General features: G+C 42.2%; 1 protein-coding gene across 1 annotated transcript; it reads right to left on the reverse strand.

Moving 5' to 3' along the window:
* Positions 1-1,298: 1,298 nt before the first annotated feature.
* Positions 1,299-25,011, reverse strand: LOC135932707 (uncharacterized). The gene is made up of 3 exons (XM_065470295.1): positions 24,983-25,011; positions 24,788-24,883; positions 1,299-4,549 (listed from the first exon to the last, which is right to left on the reverse strand). Exons 2-3 carry the CDS (start codon positions 24,793-24,795, stop codon positions 2,902-2,904), a joined length of 1,656 nt encoding a protein of 551 aa, XP_065326367.1. The 5' UTR covers positions 24,796-24,883; positions 24,983-25,011; the 3' UTR covers positions 1,299-2,901.
* Between the last annotated feature and the right edge of the window lie 847 nt (positions 25,012-25,858).

Below are 25,858 nucleotides of genomic sequence, written 5' to 3' on the forward strand. Positions count from 1 at the left end.
TATACGTGTTTTAAGTTTTCCACAGATAGAGTAAAATATAAGCTGGGAGAAATTGACCCAAGTTGGTGTTCTGTCACCCAGACGGGGAGAACCGCAAACAATGTAAGTGACGCAACCACTCTAATTGGGACTTGGGTTGTATTATTATTGTGGGCACAACACTCTTTTGGTTCGTGTTCCTCTGGGAAGTGTGGGGACGTGCGCAATGGTGAGACCAGGAGCACCACTCACGCTAATTGGAAACCAGGTAAAGGCTATTCCACAGCACAACACACGCACATTGACAGCTAGGCGCAAAAGACACATTTTGGTAAAAAGAGGAGCTGAGGGAACACATGCTTATGACCCTAGGATGAATTCGCCAACCTGGATCAACTCCATTGGAGTGCCCAGGGGGGTTCCAAACGAATATAAACTTGCCGACCAAATAGCAGCCGGTTTTGAAAATCTTCCAATAGTTTCTGCTTTCTTTCCAGTGACCCCAAATAAAAACGTAGATAGAATCAGTTATGTTCATTATAATGTGCTGAGACTCTCTAACCTTACCAGAGACGGGATGGAGGGGTTAGCGGAACAGATGGGTCCGACCTCATTGATGGGAGTGCAAAACAGAATGGTCCTTGATATGCTGTTGGCAGAAAAAGCGGGCGTCTGTGCTATGTTTGGTGATCAGTGCTGCACCTTCATTCCAAACAACACTGCTCCAGATCGCTCAGTGACTCGAGCTCTGGAGGGCCTGAAGAGCTTGTCCAAAACCATGCATGAAAACTCGGGAATTGACAATCCGCTGGAGGGCTGGATGACCTCGGTGTTCGGACAATGGTTGTTGTCTCATTCCTTGTGCCATAGGTTTGATAGAGAAGGTGATTACGAGGGCAGTGGACTGCCATTTTTATTATTTCCATTTTATTATTTCATTTTTATTATTTTCATTTTACTATTTCCATTTTCATTATTTTGTTATTGCTATTGCATCATAATCATATAACAAGCATTTGCATTGACGCATTTATTGAAGTTATTGATATTACCTTAAAGTTTGGATTAATTTCATGTTAACCTTTATTTACTTTATTTACAGGTGCCTGTATAATCATATGATAATCTGTCATTGCAGGTGCACCTATGATCATTTTTTATACACATTGCATTCTGTGGCTTTTAAAGGAGTTGTGGCTCAGTCGTCATTTGAGGGTCTAGAGCCTTTGGCTAGCGCTATGATTAGCCAATCTACTGTGAGGTTGACAGGAGCTAAGGAAGAATTGCACACGCTTACAATACATTTGTATCCTGTTGTTCTTTATTATTTTATTCATGTATACCTTTTATTTATTTTAGTTTTAAGCAGTGGTATTAGATTGAAACATTTGCTTAATGCATTTTTACATTTTGCATTCTTATACATTTTACATAGAAGTCAAGATTGTTACACACATGAGGAAGGCCTCGGCCTGGTTGCATAAGCAGAGAGGTCAAAGAAGGTGCAAAGCGAGGGTAACACACACACCCCCCCCCCCACACACACATACAGTAGTGAGTTCATTTTGTAGGTGAAAGTTTAAGTATGTTTTGCTAGGGTTGCAGTTTTTATGTCTGTGTACATGACGGTTTGATGCAAGTGCAGGATGTCTAACAGCTATGCTAGAGCTGTGGTTGCAGGGACAGCACCTGGAAGAAGATGTAAGCAAATGTTCTTTTAAAATGTGTCAAAAGTTAACTGAATGTTTGTGGTTTTGATTTGACGTATGCTTGTATTGTGTTTTTCTAACGCTTGAGGGGGCGTTCTAATACCCCGATGCATAAAACTGTGTTCTGAAGTTTTGGGGATGAGATTTTGATGCTGTCTGCGCACAGGGTCAGCTCATTCTCCCACGCTTGTTCATTAAAATCATTGTTTGACTTCACCTCTTGGAACATTGTGGTTACTTGCATTTCCTCCTGCATCTCTTCCCAATATTTTGAACCTTAACAATAGCCATGCATTAAACACAGTAACAAAATAAAATTATTATTTTTGTCCCAAGATTCAAGAGATTATATGCAAACCTTGTTGCTTTCTTTATAACTGTTGGTTGATTTGGTCTGCAGTAAGTCATCTATTCTCAATGAACATTCTTTAAAATAACATAAAATAAGCCAGACAAGTATAATGAAGGTAAAACGTAAGTATTAACAGAGAAGCCACAGAGCATCATGTGGGACGTATTTGCGCCCAGGCTGATTCTGTTGCAAAAGAGCTGTTTTCTGCACTTTGATACCCCACACCAACATCTACAAGGAAGAAACTAAAAGTTACTATACAAAGGCTTAAATCATGAACTGCTCTAACTACCTGGTGTACAGGAATAATGGGTCAAGGTGTGGCTTACCAATCAGCCTGCTGGGCCATTTAACGGTTTGATTGAGCAAGCTTCTGTTCTTTATATATAAATATCCAAATCATGACACCATGGTAAAAAGCACAGAAAAATAAAATCATCATGATTTTGTCAGTATGGAAATAAGAATGTTTCCTTAAACATGAAAAATACTGGTGCCCTTTTTTTAAATTTAAAATCACAGTTTGCTTCATTGTTCAGTTTTCAGTCAATCATTGTTCCAAGATCTTTATACAATGACCCTTAATGAGCATGACTATGTGTATGTTTTCTAAATTCTGTGACCAAGAATTTTGTCTTGGGATATGTTTAATTGAACACAGGACCCATCACATCATTTAGTAAAATTGTCAAATTGTCATCCATTGTTGGTCTCATCATCGTGCAGCCAATTAACAATAAAAGAGTCACTGATACGTTTAAATGATAATTGACTAAATAAGTAAGTGAAAAACCACTTCAAGCATTTCTTTTTTCAGAAATACAGTCATGTCATGACAATATTTGTGATTTGAGTTGATTTCTACAGAGCTGTCTGATTGTTTGTCATCTTGTTCCATATTTTTTTTCCAAATTTTTTCATAGCTGCAGGTAGATACTGCAGAGCTGCTGTGGTTCCTTCATCCACTCTGCTTCTCATCTCCTCCAGTTTTTGGACCTTCCCTATGTCTCCTTTTTCCCTCATCTTCTCAATCATCAAGTCCAAGTGTATAACAGTGGACAGAGAAAAAACATTCAAGGCGATTTGTTGCAAATTGACAACATGTTGGTAGGATTCATCCAGCCACTGTGACTTCTCTGCTGTCAGTTGGTTCATTTGCTTTTCTAGATTTTCCAGAAGGGTTGACTTTTTCTCACTTTCTGTTTTATTCTCTTCATATTTATTTTTCATTTCGTCCTTAGTCATCTCAGCAGGTCTACTTTTGGTCACATAGATCTTCCTTTCTTTCACGTGATCTGATGCAGGACACTTGTTGGTACAAACAGTGCAGCACAATGTTCCATTTTTCTTCTTCATCACCTCACAGTGTTCAGGATACCAGGCCAATGTGCATCCAGGATAGTGACAGTTCTCCTTACATTTGCTGCAGCTGACGGCTGCTGCATAGCCACCCATCAAGCACCACCACCCAACTTCAATAGCTTCTTCAACTTTGTAGGCCTCATTAAATTTTATAGTGAAGTTCTTATTTGTCTTCATCTCCTCTTCATGTTTCTTCAGATCGTCTTTAATCTGTGTGATTTGTGCCTGTTTCAGTTCAATAAACTCGATCCTCTCTTGCAGGTTTTGGATGCAGGCTGTCAGTCTGATGCGTTCATTTAACACTTCAACAGTTGTCATCAGTTTCTGTGGTGTAATATTTATTAAAAAATTTGAAAATTCACTAATGCCTTCCTCTGATACACTCCATGCCATTTCCAAGCCCTTCTTATTTTTCTTTGTTCTGTCTTTTTTTTGTTGGTTATTGAACATGAAGTAAACAGGTTCATTCTCATTTTTGGCACATTTAATTTTTGCAGCTTCAAGAGCTTCAAGAGCATTTTCAGGTGTTACACCATCTGAGTGTGTGATGAGAGCTACAATGTTTTTCTCCAAGTTTTTTCCAAACAGAGACGTCACTGAATTAAAGATGTAACCCAGTCTGTCACTCAGTCGATTATCACTCGCCTTCATTACCAGACCCACTGCATGAACTTCTTGAACACCATCATCTGATCGAAATAAATCCAATAATCTTTCACTAACAATGACATCATGTTCAATCCCTCTTGTGTCTCCATATCCAGGAGTATCGATGATGGTCAGAGAGTAGGGCACAGTCTCATCTTCAAAACCAAAGATCTCGTACACGATCACATCTTCTGTCTGACTTTCTGTCTGACTTTTTTCCTTCTCCTCTACAATCTGAAACCAGATTTCATCCTCCCACTTCACTCGCATGTTGTAGTTGATCAGAGCGTTGATCAGAGTAGATTTTCCTGTTCCTGTTTCACCCACAAGTAAGATGGTTTTATTTATCGTGTTTGGATTTTTTTCCCCAACAGTGATTCTTGTCAGAGTTCCAAACTTCTCTTTCTTTGGTCTCAGCTGGTAGACAGCAGGAGTTCCTGATTGGATCAGAACACTATTGGTAATGATATCCTTGTGTTTTAAGGAGCTATCACTTGTCCTGAGAACAAAAAAATACAAATCAGTTAACTTTTATTTTGTGACACAAGCCACACATTGAAGACAATTATGCACATTCCAACATACAGACACATAATCAACCTAGTTTTTTAATCTGCTGATTATCTGCTGTAATATGATCTCCTCTATGGTATCAAAGGCTTCATGTTAGTCTAGTACAGTGGTTCCCAAACTATTTTTTGTTTTACAAGAAAAATCCCCCCTCCAAACACATCCTCTAACCACACACACCCATATTTTGTTTTCAAACTCTCCATTGCAGTTTATTCCACACCTCAAACCTTTTGTAAACAATTGAAAAAATATAAGTACGCTGCAATAAATTCCAGGTTGCAATAAAATAAACCACTAAACAAAACATCTTTATGGTGTAATTATTTTACATATATTTTTTGTTTTGTTTTTTCGTTTGTTTTTTTAACTAAGAACAACAATATTCAACAATGCTATCAATACATTTTTCCGAAAATGTCTCTCTGTGCAAAATTGGTTTAAAAACATAAACAACTGTGGAATACTGTTCGTCTGTGATTTGAATTGGAGGAACAAATTGTGGTAAGATCAGCCTGATAATATTTGTATTCCACTGAAGTCTGTTGACTCATTGGTTGATTCTTAAGATTTTCTTGTTTTTAGGGTTTGGTTTCTGTTTTGTATATTGAGCACCTTCTGTTCTGTGCCTCTGTGCCTGCCCCAGTCCCATGTCTATGTTCCCTCCCTGTTGCCATGTCTGATGTCTCTGTGTGTCTTGAGTTTAGTCTGCGTTGCCTTCTGTGTCTCGTTAGCTCTGATTTGTACCTGCTGTGTTATCATCTGTTCCCCATCCTCTTGTTGTCTGTGTATTTAAGCCTTGTTGTTCTCTCTGTTAACATCACATTAACGTCATCCACACCCTCATAGCTGCGTGCATTTCCCTGTGTTTCTGAATCCCAGTTTAGTGTAGTTCTACAGTGGTCCCTCGTTAAATTCCGGTTCACTTTTCGCGGCTTTACTGCTTCGCATTTGAAAGTTTGCATCTTTTTTTCTTTCTTTCTTTCTTTTTTAACAGTGCATTGTCTTCTGTGTCCTGATTGGCTGTAGACCATTGTGCTGTGTCTCCTGTGAAGTACAGAATGGTTTCAGCTTGTCAAATTTACATAAATCTTTGATCGATGTACTGTATTGTAACCAGTGTTGGGACTAACGTGTTATTAAGTAACGCGTTACAGTAACTACGTTATTTTTGTGGTAACGACCACAGTAACTAGTTATTATGCCAAAACCAGGAACTCGTTACTGAGATTTAGATAGGCTCGTTATTCGTAACTTCGTGTGGTGGCTATTGCGGAGCTTCCACAGATTCAATACCATTAGCAAGTGGTGGAAGCCAGCAGGTGGATGAAGGAAAAGGGAGGCAAGAGGAGAGACCCGAGGCAGCCGCCGGTCCGAGTGTCAGGTGAACTGACACAGCATACTGTGTCAGTTCACATACATTCAGCATACTTTATTATTTCACCACGGTTGCTATACACACACGGCTGCGGCTCTCTGGCTGCCAGCCGCATACATCACCCACAACAACAACACTCCGACTCAGGACCCAGTACTACTTATGCAGAGCGGCGTGATGAGCCAATGCAGCTCCAGTGCTTCGGCTTCTCCTGCAGCTGTGCCACATGTATGTTTGTTTTCTCTCCAATGAATACAACAATGTTGACGAAACTTTTACACCGTCAAAGCCAACTGCGGGCGCCTTTGGTTTCATTCTATAAAACTGTCCTTTTCTTTTTTTTTCTACAAAGGTTTGAAATTTAGGAGTGTTTAAACACGAGAGAAAAATGTGAAAATGTTCATGCCTGTCTGAGAAATGGTAAATGGTCTGTATTTATATAGCGCTTTACTAGTCCCTAAGGACCCCAAAGCGCTTTACATATCCAGTCATTCACCCATTCACACACACATTCACACACTGGTGATGGCAAGCTACATTGTAGCCACAGCCACCCTGGGGTGCACTGACAGAGGCGAGGCTGCCAGACACTGGCGCCACCGGGCCCTCTGACCACCACCAGTAGGCAATGGGTGAAGTGTCTTGCCCAAGGACACAACGACCGAGACTGTCCGAGCCGGGGCTCGAACCGGCAACCTTCCGAACGCCCCAACTCTTGAGCCACGATTTTTCTTGGACACGCGTTGAGGTGCGAATGTGCACGCGTCAAATTAGGGGCGTTTGGAGCGTTTTCGCTCGCCTCTATCACGTTCGGTGTGAACGCACCGTTAAGCTTGTGACTGAGTTCATCGTCTCCCTAGAGACTGCTGTTCCAGCTCAACTAAACATTTCTGAGACAGTAAACTCCATCTGTGTCATCACAGAAACTCGTAACTCCTGACATTTCTGGTTCTGTTGAAAATGAACTGTGTGTTTTTCAGCATTGAAAGGCTGCAATTTATGTTCTTCAATTTGTGAGTTTGCAGACTATTAAGGTTGCTCCTGAACCTATGTCATAATAGACTATTTTTGCTCCACTCCGTCTGGGCTAGGACTTATAAACTCCAAGTCTGTAAACAGATGGTCTGTTAATTCCAAGTTAAAATGTCCTGTCCTCACTGGAGGCTCAGTTGAGCCCATCCAGTCATTTTGCTCACTCAGAGCAGTGAGTTAACCTCACACAGAGTGTTCTCTTTGATCCTCCTCCTCTGACTCATTGTGCTCCGATCCTCACGACGGCTGTGGCCCAGCATTCTCCTGCACCTGTCCCAGTTTCCGAGGTGAGGGGGGCTGGGGCCTAGTTGGTCCCTGCTCTGGTTTCCAGGCCGGCTGAGACTCTGCTGATCCTTGCACCCATATCAGCTTCTTGGGTGGTTACAGCAGCTGCCCAGTCACCGGTTCCGACTCCTCTATCATCCTGCTCCGTCTGCTGCCTGCACATCCAGGCTGTCCACACCCACGTTTGACACAGCCTACTTGACCTTTTCCAACACCTCAACATCATGGGCCACCTTCCAGGCTGCAGGCTGGATATCTTTGCTGTAATGGGCGGCCTCCTAAAATGTATTGCCACCACTGCCTTCCGCACTGTCGGCCTCCAGACCCGCTTTTCCTCTGCTGCCTATTGAATCTGATTCTGGAAAACCATCACGTGACTCAGGAAAGGAAAGCGGTGGTCTCCCTGCACTGTGTATAGTACAGGTGAAGTGCTGCTGACTTTGACTGAGAAAATTGTTAGGCAGTAATGGTAAATGGACTGGTTCTTATATAGTGCTTTTCTACTCTTCTGAGCACTCAAAGCGCTTTACACAACTTGTGCATTCACCCATTCACACAAGCACATTTTTCTAGGTGCTTTCTAAGTAACATTCACACACACACTCCGATAGATGCATCGGAGAGCAATTTGGGGTTAGTATCTTGCCCAAGGATATTTGGCATGCAGACTAGGGGAAGCCAGGAATCGAACCACCAACCTTCCAATCAGTAGATGACCTGCTCTACCACCTGAGCTACAGCCACCCCAAGTGGCAGTGGAAGGAATACTTTGGGAACCTCCTTAATCCTATTGGCATGTCTTCCGTGGAGGAAGCAGAGTCTGGGGACGAGGGGGACAATTCGCCTATCTCTGGGGGAGAGGTCACTGAGGCAGTTAAATAGCCCCTGGAGTGGAGTTTGACTTGTAGCCCTTTGGCCGTCGTTTTAGAGTACCTGTGAGGAAGACCAAAAGACTCCAGGTTTCCTTTATCCCAAACTACAACCCCTCTCCTTAATGGCAAATAAGTGTCTTGTGTGTTTTTATCATTGTTTTGTTCACTCTTATTGTTGCCTTGCTGCTGAACTAATTTCTGCTTTTTGGACAATAAAGTATCTGAGTTGAGTTCAATTGAGGGCTGCTTACAGATATATTCACCAAGTCAGGTCATTTTATTTGCTCTTAATTTCGTCTACATTCCAACCTCTATTCAAAACTTATAACTACCTATTTTATGAATTTCTGTCCATTAAACAACTCAAGTTTAAAAATGCAAAACCAAAATCATAAATACGTAGTTAAATAAATACATAAAAGGAAGGAAGTAAATAACTCTAAAACTAATGTAATGCTGTCAAAATCATTTCTTTTATTATTATTTTAGTACTTTTGGCTTTGTATCTGGGGATATTTTTGACATTCATTTAATAAAAATGAACAGAGCATTATGAACTGCAGTCCGTTAACTGTCAGACACATGACAGGATGGCTTTTAATAAAAAGTCACAGTCAAATCATTTGACAAAAAGAGAAAAAAAAACTAAATTAAAAGGTTTGATGATCCTTTCTAAACTTTGAAAATATATTTGGATGCAGTAGGAGTTTAGTGTGAATGACTGATTCTTGTAAAGCATTCAGTGCTTTGTTTGACCAAATATATAAATAAATATGTATTTTCGATATGGATTACTGTGTATGTTTGCAGATTGTATTTTTTTAAAATAATAATAATAATAATAATAATAATAATAATAACAATAATACATTTTATTTGAAAGTGCCTTTCAAGACACTCAAGGTCACTGTACATATTAGAATAAAAAGCAACATAAAAGCAAGCAGTTTACACAATCATAAAAGCATAAGTGCAAATGACCTTTAAATTTGGTAAATATTTTTTTTTTCGTTTGTTTAAAAAGGTACTTCGGTTTTATTTTGAAATCCATGCATCTCAAAAACCGTTAAAGAGCTTGTTAGTAACGTTTCTTTTAGGATATGGTAAATAGTGTGCCTTAAAGTGAAAAATATGTATGTTTCCTTTGCCAATTAGTACCTGGCTGACAGTGGCACAAGGTTTGTTAATGTTTCCTTTAACGGAATAAGTTACGTGCAATCAAAATGTCGTTTAATAGTTTATGTGTTGTTAACCTTGACCTTGACCTTTATGTGTAGTTGTAAGTTAGTGAGGTGATATAATGAATTGAGTGATGTAAATTTGATGTATATGCTATTTGTGAGCAGGAGAAATTTGTTTGTTTTGATTATTAACATTGCTGGTTTTGTTTTGTTCCTAGCTCTTACGGTGTCTTCACTGAATGTTTCAATAAAAAAAATCCTTTCCAATAACACCTCTGTGAAGCATCAGTATAAGAGACCATCATTCAGCCAGGGATGCTACAGTAAGAGCTTCAGCCTCTCAAGTTTCACCTGACTCCCAAAGTCTATAATGAGAGAAGAGGGATTCATTGTGATGGTCTAAATGTGACACTCACTCAAAATGGAAGCATCTCAGATATTAACTGCTGAAGAAGAAGGCTCAGATCAGATAAAGGACATCTGTCAAGCAAGCAAAGATGAGGAACTTTGCAGATCTGATCGCCCAAGAAATCCCACGGAGAAGATGCTTGCATTTCAGAGAGAGGAGACACACAAAAAGGAGAAGTGGCTCATGCACCTTTATGATCAATGGAAGATCCAGGCACGTAAGGCAAGAAATCAGCTAAAGCTAGACATTCCAGAGAGTGAAATCGTAGCTCTCATTGATATCTTAGAGAAATGCATGAATGATGTTACGGACATTTATGTACAAATCAGAGATCACCTCACACCATCCAGTGAAACGAGACGTCGTGTTGATGCATGTGAGGCCGTAACAAAGGACATTATTAAAATTGCATATGAAAGAATATCAGGCATAGACGAAGACTATGATAGTGAAGCAGTCAAAGAACGCCATATGGATCCACAGTTTCACCTCCAAGTCAACACACTATAGACTCCATTTTCGCAGTAAAAAGAACAGATGCTGCAGCAGAATTAGCAGCAAAGGAAGCGGAATATGAGTTGTTATTGGCTGAAGGAAAACAAAAAGAAAGGATCCAGCTCTTAGTAGAGCAACAGAAAAGGGATCTTGAAGCTCAAAAACATGAACCAGAAAGACAAGGAGCAGAAAAGGATATAAGAGCAGCACAAGCAAGATTGTCAATTTACAACCAAGAAGTAATGCAGGAGGGCAGCTTGTGCTCTGCTAACAGCAAACTAAGGAACCAGGAACATATGCACCCACATCAAGCTGTGTCTCCGGCCCCAGTTCAGCATCTCACAAGATTTCCAGCTTCACCTCCACAGACAGATGTGTCCCACTTAGCTCAAGCAGTACAAGACAGCATAGCCATGAACAGACTTCCAATGCCAGAGCCACCTGTATTCACCGGCAACCCAATCCAGTTCATTGAATGGAAATCTTCATTCATATCCCTCATAGATAAAAGGAACATATGTTCAGCTGACAAACTGCATTATTTGAGAAGATATGTGGGAGGCCTGCACGAAAGACACTTGATGGTATCTTTTACAGGGAGGATGATGAAGCGTATAAGGATGCATGGGATCACCTTAATAGCAGGTACGGTCAACCATTCGTCTTGCAGAGAGCTTTCAGAGAAAAACTAGCTAGCTGGCCAAAGATCCACTCAAAGGATGCAGAACAACTCAGAGCATTCGCCGACTTCCTACATGCATGTCAGCAAGCCATGCCTCATATTAAAGGGCTGGACATTCTGAATGACTGTGAAGAGAACCAAAAGCTGGTCCAAAAGTTACCTGAGTGGGCAGCTTCAAGGTGGAACTGCAAGGTGACCCAGTTTATGAAGGACAGACAGGAATTTCCAGCCTTTCAGGACTTTGTCAACTTCATGTCATTAGAAGCAGAGATTGCCTGTAACCCAGTAACTTCCCTCCATGCATTATGTTTAGCAGACTTACCTGCAGAGAAACATCATCTGAAAGAAAGGAAAAATAAATCTACTGTTCTCCATACACAGACACTTACAGAGAATGAGAAGAATGTACCATCCAAGACAAGCTTAAAGCCCCCTTGTACGTTCTGTCATGATAATAAACACCGCCTACATAGTTGTCCAGAGTTTAAAGGAACGCCTCTGGAAGAGAAAAGAAAGTACGTAAGGGAAAACAAACTCTGCTATGGTTGTCTGAAACCAGGCCATAATGTTAAAGACTGCCGCCACAGACACTTATGTGATATCTGTAAGGGACGACACCCAACTTGCCTTCATGACGACAGATATTCCAACACGAATCCTGTGTTAGCCTCTAATCAGAATACAGACGAAGCAGTTACGATATTGTCTCTCAATACAGAGACTGAGCACACATCTACGACCACATCCATGATTTTGCGAGTCTGGGTTTCCTCTTCCAACAACCCAGTAATAGAAAGGCTTGTCTATGCTCTGCTTGACACCCAGAGTGACACTGTGTTTATTGATGAAGATGTTAGTCGCAGCTTGACTACCAAGACCTATCCTGTAAGGCTAAAGCTAGCCACCATGATCGGAAAAGACACAGTAACACACAGTGAAAGAGTCTCAGGTCTCAGAGTGCGTGGCTATACCTCCACAAATCACATTGATCTCCCACCTGCCTATACCAAAGACTGCATACCAGTGAATCGAAGGCACATTCCTACCGGTGAAACGGTGAGGCATTGGAATCATCTCAAAGCAATAGCAGATGATATTCTGCCACATTTAGACTGTGAAGTTGGTCTTCTAATAGGCTATAACTGCTCACAGGCACTAGCACCAAGACAGGTCATCCTAGGAAGAGATAATGAACCTTATGCAGTCCGCACGGACCTAGGATGGAGCATCATAGGCTGCTCACCACCTCACCTTGAATCTCCTCCTGTTGCCAACATATGCCATAGAGTAACTGTCAAAGAGCTTCCTCCAGTGACGCCATCCGATGCCATTAAAGTACTTGAGTCTGACTTTAAAGACATCAGCAAGGACAGCAGAACAGTGTCTCAAGATGACATCCTCTTCCTGAATATGCTAAAGGAAAGCATTTACATGAACGCCCATGGTCACTATGAGATGCCTCTCCCTTTAAAGAGAGACCCTACCTTCCCAACAACAAGCAGTTAGCTATCATCCGTCTCAACCATCTCAAACAAAAGCTGCTGAACAACAAGAACTACAAGACTCACTATGTAACGTTTTTGAATGAGGTAATTAAAAGCAATGATGCTGAAGAAGTTCTCTGTGAAGAGAAGGAAGGTGAAACATGGTATATTCCACACCACGGAGTTTATCATTCCAAAAAACCAGAGAAGCTCAGGGTGGTTTTTGATTGCTCGGCTAAGTACAAGGGAACTTGCCTAAATGATCATCTCCTGTCGGGCCCAGATTTGACAAATACTCTAACTGGTGTTCTTATCAGATTTCGACAGAACTGTGTTGCTCTGATGTGCGACATCGAAAGGATGTTTCATCAGTTTCATGTGCGCGAAGCGGCTAGAGACTACCTAAGTTTCCTGTGGTGGAAGGATGGAAACTTCAGTGTGGAGCCGCAGGAATTCCGTATGAAAGTTCACCTTTTCGGTGCTGCATCTTCACCAGGATGTGCCAATTATGGGTTGAAACATCTCGCTAAGGAGAATGAGAGCCTGTTTCCTTTGGGCTCCCAATTCATTATGAGGGACTTCTATGTGGATGATGGTGTCACAAGCATAGCAGATGTAGATGAGGCTATTCAGCTTGCAAAAGAAGCCCAAAGGCTCTGTGCTATGGGTGGTCTGCGACTACACAAATTTGTGTGTAACAATGCAAAGGTGCTTGAGAGTATAGCACCATCTGAGCGTGCCACTGAAGTAAAGGCTCTTAATCTTGCCTTTAGTGATTCATCGCTGGAAAGAGCCTTAGGAATCCACTGGCACATTGAGTCAGACAGTTTCAGGTTCCATACCCGTTTGAAGGACCAACCAGAAACCAGGCGTGGTATACTATCCACTGTTGCCTCTCTTTATGACCCACTTGGGCTTATTGCTCTTTTCCTGCTAACTGGGAAAAGGGTTCTTCAAGAAATGTGTAGGCATGGTACAGGTTGGGATGACCCACTCATCAGTAAACTGCAACCAGTCTGGAGATCCTGGAATAGTGATCTGGCAAATTTGGATAAAATCACCATACCCCAATGCTATGTACCAGCTGACTTTGGAAAGATCACAAAAAGAGAGCTACATCACTTCTCTGATGCAAGCACGTATGGTTATGGCCAGTGCTCATATTTGAGACATGTGAATGAAAATGGAACTGTTCATTGTGCTCTGATTATGGCAAAGTCCAGAGTTGCTCCAATCAAAGCTGTGACCATCCCCAGGTTAGAACCGACTGCTGCTGTTGTATCAGTTGCAGCAAGCAATACTCTAAAGGAAGAACTGGGAATTTCAGGGATTGATGAATACTTCTGGACAGACTCCAAGGTTGTGCTGGGGTACATTAACAACGAGGCACGTCGCTTCCACACATTTGTATCAAATAGGATTCAGAAAATACATCTCAGTACAACTCCTCAGCAGTGGCGATATGTTTCTACTGACAAGAATCCTGCAGACCTTGCATCAAGAGGTTCTAGTGCAAGCAAGCTTCTGACATCGAACTGGTTTACTGGACCCAAGTTCTTATGGGAGAAAGAGGCATCACCACAAGTTTTCTTCATGGTGTAAGGTCAAGCAAGCTGTTCCGCGACTTCTTCGCCAAGCCAAGAGTGACAAGTCAACAAGTCACAGCACAGTTCAGGAGCGAGAGGATGCACAGCGCATCATTATAAGAGATTTACAGGGACGAGCGTATCCAGATGAGATTCGGCTACTTAGTAATAGCTTACACCATTCACGCCAGAGTAAACTGTTTTGATTGGATGCCTTTCTTGACAAAGACGGAATCCTCAAGGTGGGAGGAAGACTGAAAAATGCATCTCTCCCTGACTCTCAGAAACATCCAATGATCATTCCAAAGGACCACCACATAACGAGGATGATAATAGCTCATCATCATGAACAGGTTAAACACCAAGGACGAGGTATAACCATCAATGAGATCAGATCAAATAGATACTGGATCCCAGGAATGAACAGAGCTGTTGCATCTTATGTGCATCAGTGTGTCAAATGCAGGAAACTCAGGGGATCAGTGGAGGAGCAGCGAATGGCAGACCTGCCATCTGAGCGGGTGGATCCATCTCCACCTTTCACTTATTGCGGAATGGACTGTTTTGGGCCATTTTTTTACAAAGCAAGGGCGTAAGGTGAATAAACGTTATGGTCTGCTCTTCACATGCCTTTGTTGTAGAGCAATTCACATTGAAATGGTGAATGATATGTCAGCAGATGCCTTCATTAATGGCCTCCGATGTTTTGTTTCCATAAGAGGAGCAGTACGACAAATAAGATGTGACCAAGGAAGCAATTTTGTTGGAGCTAAGAATGAAATGTATAATGCGCTGAAACAGATGGATGTCAATCGTCTGACTGCATTCTTGGCTGAGAGGCAGTGCGACTTCATTATGAATGCTCCCCATTCAAGCCATGTTGGAGGTGTCTGGGAGAGACAGATCAGAACAGTAAGAAATGTACTTCGGTCCACTCTTTCACTCTCACCTGGAAGATGAGATGATGTCTGTTTGAGGACATTGTTTTACGAAGCAATGTCTATTGTGAACAGCCATCCACTCACTGTGGATAACCTGAATGATCCAAATGGTCCAGAACCGCTGACTCCTAATCACCTACTCACTATGAAACCCACTGGACCCTTACCACCTCCTGGGACATTCATCAAAGAAGACATGTATGCTCGTAAGAGATGGCGTCATATCCAGTATCTAGCAGAGCAATTCTGGAACCGCTGGAGAAGAGAGTATCTCTCTAATATTGCCACTAGACAACGTTGGCATATTCCTAGAAGGAATCTGAAAGTTGGTGACATGGTCATCGAAAGGATGGATGATCTGCCACGGAACGAGTGGAGATTAGCCAGAGTTGAAGAAACAGTCGCTGATAAAGATGGGCTTGTGAGGAAAGTTAAGATTTGCCTTGGAGACCAGAAAATGAAAAGGGAGGGTCAATGTTCTGGCAAGCCATCTATTGTTGAACGGCCCATTCAGAAACTGATCTTGCTTTTAGAGGCTGTCTAAGACAACGACTATATCCTTTATTGTATGAAGACTTGTGGACATTACCTGCAGGCTCATGCATAGACAATTCTTTGTTTTTGTCATGTAAAAGGCCTTGTGGTGAGGGTCATTTGTTTTTAAAAATCATTCCTGTTATGGTTCTCCCCTTTGTTAAAACACTCATGATTTGGCGGGAGTGTAAATGACCTTTAAATTTGGTAAATATTTTTTACGTTTGTTTGAAAGGTACCATGCTTTTATTTTGAAACAGGAAACTGGCGCAAAACCGTTAAAGAGCTTGTTAGTAACGTTTCTTTTAGGATATGGTAAATAGTGTGCCTTAAAGTGAAAAATATGTACGTTTCCTTTGCCAAATAGTACCTGGCTGACAGTGGCACTGTCACGGTCCGGGGTCCTGTGTCTGTGGAATGCGCGGATTGCCACACCCCCCGGGTTAGGCCATCCTCGGCACACCTGCTCTCCATCGCTGTGATTACAGGAGAAGCTACTTCACCCGGCGCTGACGGATGCTCCATGCCAGTCCGTAATCACATCACAAGTGGTAACAAGGCTCCCATGAATGCGCGTATCACTTCTGGTTGGAACTGTGTCTAATCTGCCTACTTATGTCCAGGTTTTGATTCGGCGTTCAGCGTTTGTCACCTGCCTGTCCTCCTGCTCGATTGGATCTCTCTGTACATCACCTGGCTCTTCCACTAGCTCCACAGGACTTTCTGCTCACGGACTGCCACTCTACCCTCCCGAGCTCCCACGGTCCCGCTCTATCGTAAGCCCGCGACTCCCCGCTAAGTTCTGATGTGTTTTCCTGCTTCCCGGCTTCCTAGTAATCTTCTCCCCTTTTTCTTGCAGCCTTCCACGGTCCCGATTCCGGCTTCCTCGTGTCCTTTCCTCCCCGGGTTTTTCAGTTCCTCGTTTTGCTCTCTAGGTTTCCCGGGTCGCCTTTAGTTATTGTAATAAAGTGCCTTTTCTGTTAGCGCTGAGTCTGCGTTTGGATCCTTTTGTGCACACGCGCCGTGGCGCATGACAGGCACAAGGTTTGTTAATGTTTCCTTTAACGAAATAAGTTACGTGCAATCAAAATGTCGTTTAATAGTTTATGTGTTGTTAACCTTGACCTTGACCTTTATGTGTAGCTGTAAGTTAGTGAGGTGATATAATGAATTGAGTGATGTAAATTTGATGTATATGCTATATGTGAGCAGGAGAAATTTCTTTCTTTTGATTATTAATATTGCTGGTTTTGTTTTGTTCCTAGCTCTTACGGTGTCTTCACTGAATGTTTCAATAAAAAAAATCGTTTCCAATAACACCTCTGTGAAGCATCAGTATAAGAGACCATCATTCAGCCAGGGATGCTACAATAAGACATAAACAAATTTAAAAGAGTGGAGTGGAGAGGTTATGTGGGATAAGCTATTTTGAACAAGTGAGTTTTGAGTTGGGACTTAAAGAGAGAGAAGGAAGAGATATTTCTTAAATCAGGAGGTAGTGAATTCCAGAGTCGAGGAGCAGAGCAGCTGAAAGCCCTGTTCCCCATGGTGACAAGACGGGGGAAGGGGATGGCGAGTGAAAGTGAAGAAGTAGATCTGAGACAACGAGATGGGGCGGTGATCTTAACCAGATCAGAGAAATATGCAGGGGAGAGATGATGAATAGCCTTAAATGTGTTCAAGAGTATTTTGAAATTGATACGATATTTGACCGGGAGCCAATGAAGCTGCTGCAGAACAGGAGTAATGTGGTGGATAGAAGGGGTCCTGGTGATAATACGGGCAGCAGAGTTCTGGACGCGTTGGAGCTTGTGGATGGATTTTTGAGTAAGACCAAAAAGAAGTGAATTACAATAAATAATCTGGGAAGTAACAAGGCTATGGACAAGAATGGCAGTGGCATGTGGGGTGAGAAAAGGACGGAGACGATTAATGTTGCGCAATTGAAAATATGCAGACCGAGTAACATTATTAATATGTGAATTGAAAGATAGAGTACTGTCGAGGATGACACTCAAAGTTTTCACAGAGGAAGAAACGAAGACCGGCGAGTTATTGATAGTAACAGACAGTGGTGGTCCTAGCCTGGGCGAACACTTCTGTTGTGGATAGGCATAGCTTTGGGTCACGTGGTGTCGGTAATAGTAATAGTGATTGCTATATCACCTGTTCAGGTCGCGAGGGAATTTGTGAATGAGTGGGTGATGGGGGAAGTCGACTTTTGCTGATCGCTCACGCTTAGAATGTTTTTTGATCACTGTTTTTTTCTACGGATTTTAAGGTTTTGATAACAAGTAAAGGAGTTTTTAATCTGGAACTGTGACTTACGTTTTGAACAGCGGGCGCGTCAACATTATTCCCCTATTCAGCTGCTCGGCGACTCAAAGGCTTGACAGTCGCCAATATTTGTCAGCAAAAAGGTGCGACGGCAATGGAGCTTCCCGCAATCAGCGTTGAATAAACGCCGACGCGAGCCCACACACCGCCGCCACTTCACCCATTAAAGCAGCTAGTAGTCTGACAGATAAGGAGAAGACGACGGTGGTATGTAAACTGTGTTTTTGTGCTGCGTATTGCTTGTTAGAACGCAGTGTGGATTCTGACCATACGAAGATGTTTTTGTGACACGCCCACCGCTACGTTTGCTGTTGGATTTGGTGTATGTGTGTGCTGTGGCTCTGCAGGGGTTCAACTGAGTTTAAAGGAATTGCTGTTGCCTTTGTTTTGGATTTGGAATGCTGCTTATGTTGAATGCTTAAAATGAGTGGATCACAGGCTGCATCTGTTGTTGGAAAAACTGAAAAGGATAAAAGATTAATTTCTCTCACTGAGAAAGCTCTTGCAAACAAAATTGAAACTATCCAAACAGATCGGAAAAGGCATGTAAACAAAATGAAAAGTGTTATTATGTCTCTTAAAGAACTAATGAAAGATGATAAAAATCATTCACAAGTCAAAAACCAGTTTAATGAGTTAACACACCTGTTTAAGGATGCCAGTGCATTACATGAATCTTTACTTTCTCTAATCTCATTTGATGAGAAAGATAAACAAAATACATGGTTCTCAAGCATCGCTAAATACAATAAAGTGTTTATGGAGGATGTTAAGATATGGCTTTCTGAAACTGATAAACACACGGGGAGGCCATCATTTGACAAAGCACAATCACAGGAAACTTCCCTGGGAGGAGAAATGGAGTTGCTAGAGCACCCTGGAAAAGAACCTCAATCATCTCTTAATTCCCAGAATGATGTTAATGATGACGTGTTGCCATCCGACAGTGTGTCAAATCAAGGCAGTAGGTCAAGCTCAAGAGTATCATCTACTTCATCTGCACGTCTCAGGGCAGAAGCTGAAATGGCCGCATTGCTCGCACGTCAACATATGCTGAACGAAAAACACTCTCTTGAAGAGCAAGAGGAACAATTGAGGAGAAAGAAAGAACAACTTCAGCTTGAAGCAGATATATCTGCAACTGTTGCAAAGGTTAACGTGCTGAGAACTGGATCCACTATGCGGAGCGTCGCTTCACGGAAATCTAATGGAATGGAATCATATTTTAAAACAAAGGGAAACAGCCTTGAAATTCTTGATGCGGATGCAGAGGCTTTTGTTCCACAGATGCTTACAAAAGGAAACATAATCACTGGGAATGCAGAGCTTCAAGTAAAAACAGTGCAACAGACTATAAAAAGGGAAAAGCCTGCACCCGCTCTTATGGGGCCTTCTGACGCTTTTCGATCAATTCCACTTTTGCCTAAGCCACAAGCTGCTCATCCAGTAGCCAATGAAAATCTGTTGTCTATTATGGAAAAACAAAATGAATTAACTTGTATGTTGGTCCATCAGCAAAGTCTTTCTTCACTGCCCAAAAGGGAGATTCAAACCTTTGATGGTGATCCTTTACATTTTCAGGCCTTTTTGCGCTCGTTTGAACAGGTCATAGAAGCAAAGACTGGCGATGCTGGCGACTGCCTGCATTATCTTGCACAGTACACCAAGGGGCAGCCCAATGAACTTGTTAAAAGCTGTCAACATATGTCTGAGAGTGTTGGATATGTAAAGGCAAAGACTCTGCTGTATGAGCACTTTGGGAATGGACATGTGATTGCATCTGCTTATTTGAACAAAGTTCACTCATGGCCACTGATTAGATCAGAAGATGGAAAAGCTCTTCAGGCATATTGTTTGTTCCTACGTGGATGCTGCAATGCAATGGAAGAGATTAATGATCTCTCTGAATTAAATACACCTGCCAATATGCTTGCTGTGATTAGAAGACTGCCATATAAGTTAAAAGACAAATGGCGAACAGTAGCATGTGACATTCAGGAGAGGCAACATCGCAGAGCCCCATTCACTGACATTGTTTCCTTCCTTGAGCGTCAAGTTAAAATTGCAACAGATCCTGTCTTTGGAAATCTATGTGACGTTCCAGCGACACATCTTTCAGCCAAGGGCAGCAATGGAGGGAAACGTTCTCCACATCTAAGAGCTAAAGGAAGTAGCTTCGCCACAACAGTCTCTGATGTCGAGAGACAGAATCAGACATGGGCTCAAGATCCTCGCAGCACTGTGAAGGCTTGTTTTTTCTGCAAAGGCAGACACACACTGGAGTCATGTGCTCTGCTTGATAAGAAACCTCATAATGAGAAGATTTCTTTTCTTAAAAAGAACAGCATCTGTTTTGGCTGTTTGTGTACTGGGCACATAAGCAAAGAATGCAGAAAACGCCTTTCATGTAAAATCTGTGGTCTCAGACATGCAAGTATACTCCATATCCATCATAAAGAGAAGAATGAAGTCAAACTTGATAATGAGGCAGATAACATTCCTGTTACGATCCAGACTAGTGGTCTCACTGGGGCCGGTGAACAAGACTGTAAGCTTGCCATTGTGCCAGTTAAAGTAAAATCAAAGAGAGGTCAAAGAATAATGGAAACGTATGCCTTTCTGGACCAAGGGAGTTCAGCGTCCTTTTGTACAGTGGGTCTTATGGACAAGCTGAATATTGTCGGGAGGAGGACAAAGATTCTTCTGCGCACCATGGGACAGGAGAAAGTGGTGGACAGTTTCATTGTACCTGAACTTGAAGTTGCTGGATTGGACAGTGACATGTACTGTGATATGCCTAACCTCTTCACTCAGCATAAAATGCCTGTAGATCTTGGTAACATCCCAAATCAACAGGACCTGGATGACTGGCCACATTTGAAGCATGTTCATTTGCCAGAAATTAAGGCCAATGTGGAGCTTTTGATTGGCATGAATATGCCCAGAGCTCTAGAACCTTTGGAGGTCATCCGGAGTGTAGGTGATGGACCTTTTGCCATTAGGACTGTGCTTGGCTGGACAGTGAATGGGCCACTTAATCGAGAATGCTGTGGAAGGCCAGGATGTTTGGCAACAGTTACTGCCAACAGAGTTTCTGCTGTCACACTGGACAAGCTATGGAAACAGCAGTTTAAGATGGACTTTCCTGAGAGCAGCAATGATGAACAGATGGGGCTGTCAAAGGAAGACTTGAAGTTCCTGGAATTGGCCAGCAAGATGGTGACTTTGAGGGATGGGCACTACAGCATTGCCCTGCCACTGAAAGACCGAGACATAAGAATGCCTGACAACCGTGCAATTGCTGAGCAACGAGCCTTAGGTTTGAAGAAAAGGTTAATCAGAGATAAAGAACTTCCACATGAAGATCCTGAAGTTAAGGTGTCTGCTGCCATCAACGTCTCACAAGTACACGATGATGATCATCCTCTGACCCTTTTAATCCATCGTGCCTCATCCTGGACTCGTCTCATCAGGGTGATGGGTTGGATTTTGAGGTTCAAGATATTGTTATTGCATCGCAGGAAGATACATTTCCAGTCTGCATCTGATACAATTCAGTCTGAAGATGCTCAACATAAGGTTGATTTCCGGCATGGCTTTCTTTCATTGGGAGAGATTGAGGATGCTGAGATGCAAATAATTAAGTTCTGTCAGAGGAAGAGTTACGCTGAAGAAATTTCTTGTCTCCAAAGGGGAGAGTCTGTGAAACGAAGCAGTCACATATATAAGTTGAATCCTGTTTTGGAGGATGATGTGCTGCGGGTTGGCGGACGTCTCAGTAGGGCTGTCATGTCAGAAGATTCCAAGCATCCTGTCATAATCGCTAAAGAGCTTCACATTTCTAATCTCATTCTACAGCATATTCATAAAGAGGTGGGTCATGGTGGAAGGAACCACATACTCTCAAAGCTGCATCAAAAATATTGGATTCCTGGTGCTGGTACTCTGATTCGAAGCATCATGTCGAGGTGTGTGACCTGCAGAAGGTTTCATGGAGCTGCAGGCCAGCAGCAGATGGCTGAGTTGCCTGAAAGCAGAGTGACCCCTGAGAAACCCCCATTTAGCTTTGTTGGAGTGGACTATTTTGGTCCATTTGAAGTGAAGCGTGGGAGAAGTCTTGTGAAGCGGTATGGTGTTATTTTTACTTGTTTGGCAATTAGAGCAGCCACATATTGAGGTTGCCTCATCTCTTGACACTGACTCTTTCATTAACGCCTTAAGACGTTTCATTGCAAGACGAGGTCAGGTACAAGAACTGCGCTTGGACAATGGGACTAACTTTGTGGGCGCAGAGCGCGAGCTGAGACGAGCTATGGAAGAGTGGAATCAGCAAAAGATCTCTGACGCTCTGTCTTTGAAGGGAGTGAAATGGATCTTTAATCCTCCAACTGGATCGCATCATGGCGGAGCATGGGAGCGGTTGATTCGTTCTGTCAGAAAGGTCCTTAATTCCACTCTCCAAACACAGCATTTGGACGAGGAAGGGCTCCAAACTGCTCTTTGTGAAGTGGAGTCAATCCTCAACAGTAGACCCATTACGCTGGAATCCACTGATCCAAATGATTTGGAAGCCTTAACACCAAACCTTCTCCTTCTTCTCAAGTCTAACCCGTCTTTACCACCTGGCCTGTTCCGGAGGGACGATCTCTACGTACGTAAACGATGGAGGCAAGTTCAATATATATCTGACCTGTTTTGGAAAAGATGGACTAAAGAACACTTGCCACAACTTCAGCAGCGCCAGAAATGGGGAAGGATTAAACGTAACTTTATTCCTGGAGATGTGGTCCTCATAGTGGATGATTCTGCACCTCGTGGTTCCTGGATCATTGGGAGAGTCACCGGAGCTGCACCAGATGAAAAGGGGCTTGTGCGTCAGGTCTGGGTTAAGACCCCAACCAGCCATGTGTGCAGACCCGTCACAAAGATATGCCTTCTTCAGGAGACCTCTGACCCATGACGGTGACATTTTTGACACAATGTGACATAACTAACTTTGAATTGACCTTGTTGTTATGAGATGTACATCACAGACTGACTATAATAAGTGCTGGTAACCTCTGGCCTATGACTGACTGACCATGTGCAGACAGAAGAAAAGAAGAGAAGAAATGAGAAAATAACTTTAGTGGACTTTTGAGTATGTTATGTTGTCTCACTGGGTGTCTGTGATGTGATGTAGTGTATGTCTTGAGTTATGGTGTCGGATGTGTAATTATTACTGTGAGAATGTAATAATTAGGGGCCGGAATGCTGTGGATAGGCGTAGCTTTGGGTCAAGTGGTGTCGGTAATAGTAATAGTGATTGCTATATCACCTGTTCAGGTCGCGAGGGAATTTGTGAATGAGTGGGTGATGGGGGAAGTCGACTTTTGCTGATCGCTCACGCTTAGAATGTTTTTTGATCACTGTTTTTTTCTACGGATTTTAAGGTTTTGATAACAAATAAAGGAGTTTTTAATCTGGAACTGTGACTTACGTTTTGAACAGCGGGCGCGTCAACATTATTCCCCTATTCAGCTGCTCGGCGACTCAAAGGCTTGACAGTCGCCAATAACTTCCTCTGCAAAACTTTACGCAACTGTAACCCACATAATTCCCTTAGGGATTAATAAAGTATTCTGATTCTTAATGTTTTAGGATACATGACCTGCCATTATCCAATGACACATCTGCTTACCTGTATCTTTTGCTCGTTTCTCCTTGTAGGAGAATTAAATGTATTGAATTTTAATTATCACTGGGTTTTCATTTGTTTGGTTGCTATGGGGATGTGTAACGGGAGTCACGTGGGTGCTAGCGGTGACATTAAGAGGGCGTTGTCAGTCTGTCATTCACTGGCTTGATTTTGACAGAGAGCAGGGGTAGTTTTTGTTGACCGCAGCCAACGAGTTTCCCCTTGTTGCATTAGAGCCTGTGAAGTTTTAAGAGTTTGAATCGCGAGCCGATCACATTGCTCTGTAAACTTTTCAAGCACTTTAATAAACAAGCAAGCAATTCCACCTCTCGCATTATTGCATAAAGTTGACAGCGCGTCAGGCAAATGGGCAGGCTCAATCCCCGGCCTCTAGCCACTGTGGAAGTCGCTACACTCCTCCTCTTCTTTTCTCTTTTTTTTTTAAACTTCAAAAACGGGTTGTGTGTGAGACTTTAAATCAACAAAATATAAAATATACATTTTAAATTGTTGTTGATCCCTTTACCCCGAGTCCTAAAGTGTATATTTATTTTTTTTACTCTTAAATATTTATTGTTTGTTTACTTGCATTGCTGTACCTGGAGCCCCGTCGACTGGTCTCTCTATATACCGGACTGTATGTAGCGGAGATGACAATAAAGTTTACTTTGACTTCAGCAGTGAGCAGGCACACCGAGGGCTCTCGCGCTCACTTTTCGCGTATAGAATTTTCGTGTTGTTGTTTTGTCTTTATTTTGTTTTATTTTGCGAGTTGGTTATTAGATGCTGTTCCAGCCAGACAGTGAATCCCCCGCCACCCCGCCCTCTCCTCCCTGTGCCGCAAGCAGCAGTCGCACCTCGCAAACGGAGGGTGCCCTTACTCCCAGCAAATGGGCGATAGAAAACCGATCGGTGCCTATGCCATTCCCAGTATGCGATGGCATGACGTTGGGGCAGCATGAGTACGAGCTTTTTTTTTCTTTTGCCGATGCCCGTGATGCCGCCCCCCACCACGTTACCTCCCCGGGCAACCGCCCGTGTCGCCCGTATCAAAAACCGCTACTGGTAACAGAGAAACAGTTGGTTCTGGATAATGTTTTTGTTTCATCTCTTTTTTCAGATTATAATGAAATAATAATAATAAAAAAATCTTTCAATCAATAATCACATACTGTGTGTTTCTTTACAAATTATGTGTATATGAGCTCATATTGTACATTAAAAGATGGAGTTTCATTCATTTCTTTTTAAATCTCAGCTGCACTTGTACTTACGTTTCCATGGTGACTGTTGAGATCCAGGTATGAGATGTCAGTGCAGTCTGTTCTCTGGATTAAAAACGCTAGCGACAGGTTAGGTTTGAAGGGTTACTAAATGATTACAAGAATAAATATTATCAGTTTCTTCAATTTCAATGGGAATTTTTTTCCTTTTTAATTTCCTGAGCTCAACATCTGAAATCATCTTACCTGTGTTGCTAGCATCAGGAAGCTCTGTGATGAAGGCAGAATGCGCAAAGAGGATTCAGCAGTTTTATATATTCCCCAGTGAAGGAGGGGCCGCAAGACCATGTGATTTATAAGAAATCGCAGATTTAGGAGAAACACGGACACCAACAGCCCCCCACCCCGGTATTTTGCAGAGGGACCTTGCAGTTTTGTCTTTCAGTTTCATTTTGACTTTGCAGGGTTTTTTTTTTATTTCTTTCTATCCAATTATACTTTATATCTGTGTGCCTATAAGTGTTGTTTTTATGGTTTGTGAAGCAGTAACATGAAAGTAATGGTTGTGCCTTTTATTTAAACTTGGTATCTGAGGGTTATGTTATGGATTTTATTGTATAGAGTGGTACCAATTTAACAATTCTTTCTGGGTGCGCAACCCCAGAGAAAACATTTTGTAAATACCCAGTCATGAACAACAGAATATGGATGCATGGATGTTTTTATGCGAGGCTGTGGGTTGTCAATTCATTCCTATATGAACCCGCTCGCGGTGATAAGAGACTCAGAGGTTTCAGCCACCCATTTACTCCAATAATAACCCCGTCACGGCGAAACGTGATGCCTTGAAGTACAATCTAACTGGACAACCGGGGACCCTCTTCGGGGTTTTCTCCCTAATTTAATGCTTTCTTTTAATGACATCGTTAACATTTCTCAACAAAAACACATGAAAGTAACACTGATAATTCAACAATAAAATCGCTTCATTTTCCAAAGTGATTCACGATCTGAAAGTGCGCAGATTTAATGTACATAATCCTTGGTTGGGTTTATTATTTTTATTTTACACGCAGGTATGTAAAAAATTTAGAGTAATAGCTTGATGTGTGTTTCAAAGGG

Source organism: Pelmatolapia mariae, linkage group LG22, assembly GCF_036321145.2.
Source record: "Pelmatolapia mariae isolate MD_Pm_ZW linkage group LG22, Pm_UMD_F_2, whole genome shotgun sequence".
NCBI classification, from domain to species: domain Eukaryota; kingdom Metazoa; phylum Chordata; class Actinopteri; order Cichliformes; family Cichlidae; genus Pelmatolapia; species Pelmatolapia mariae.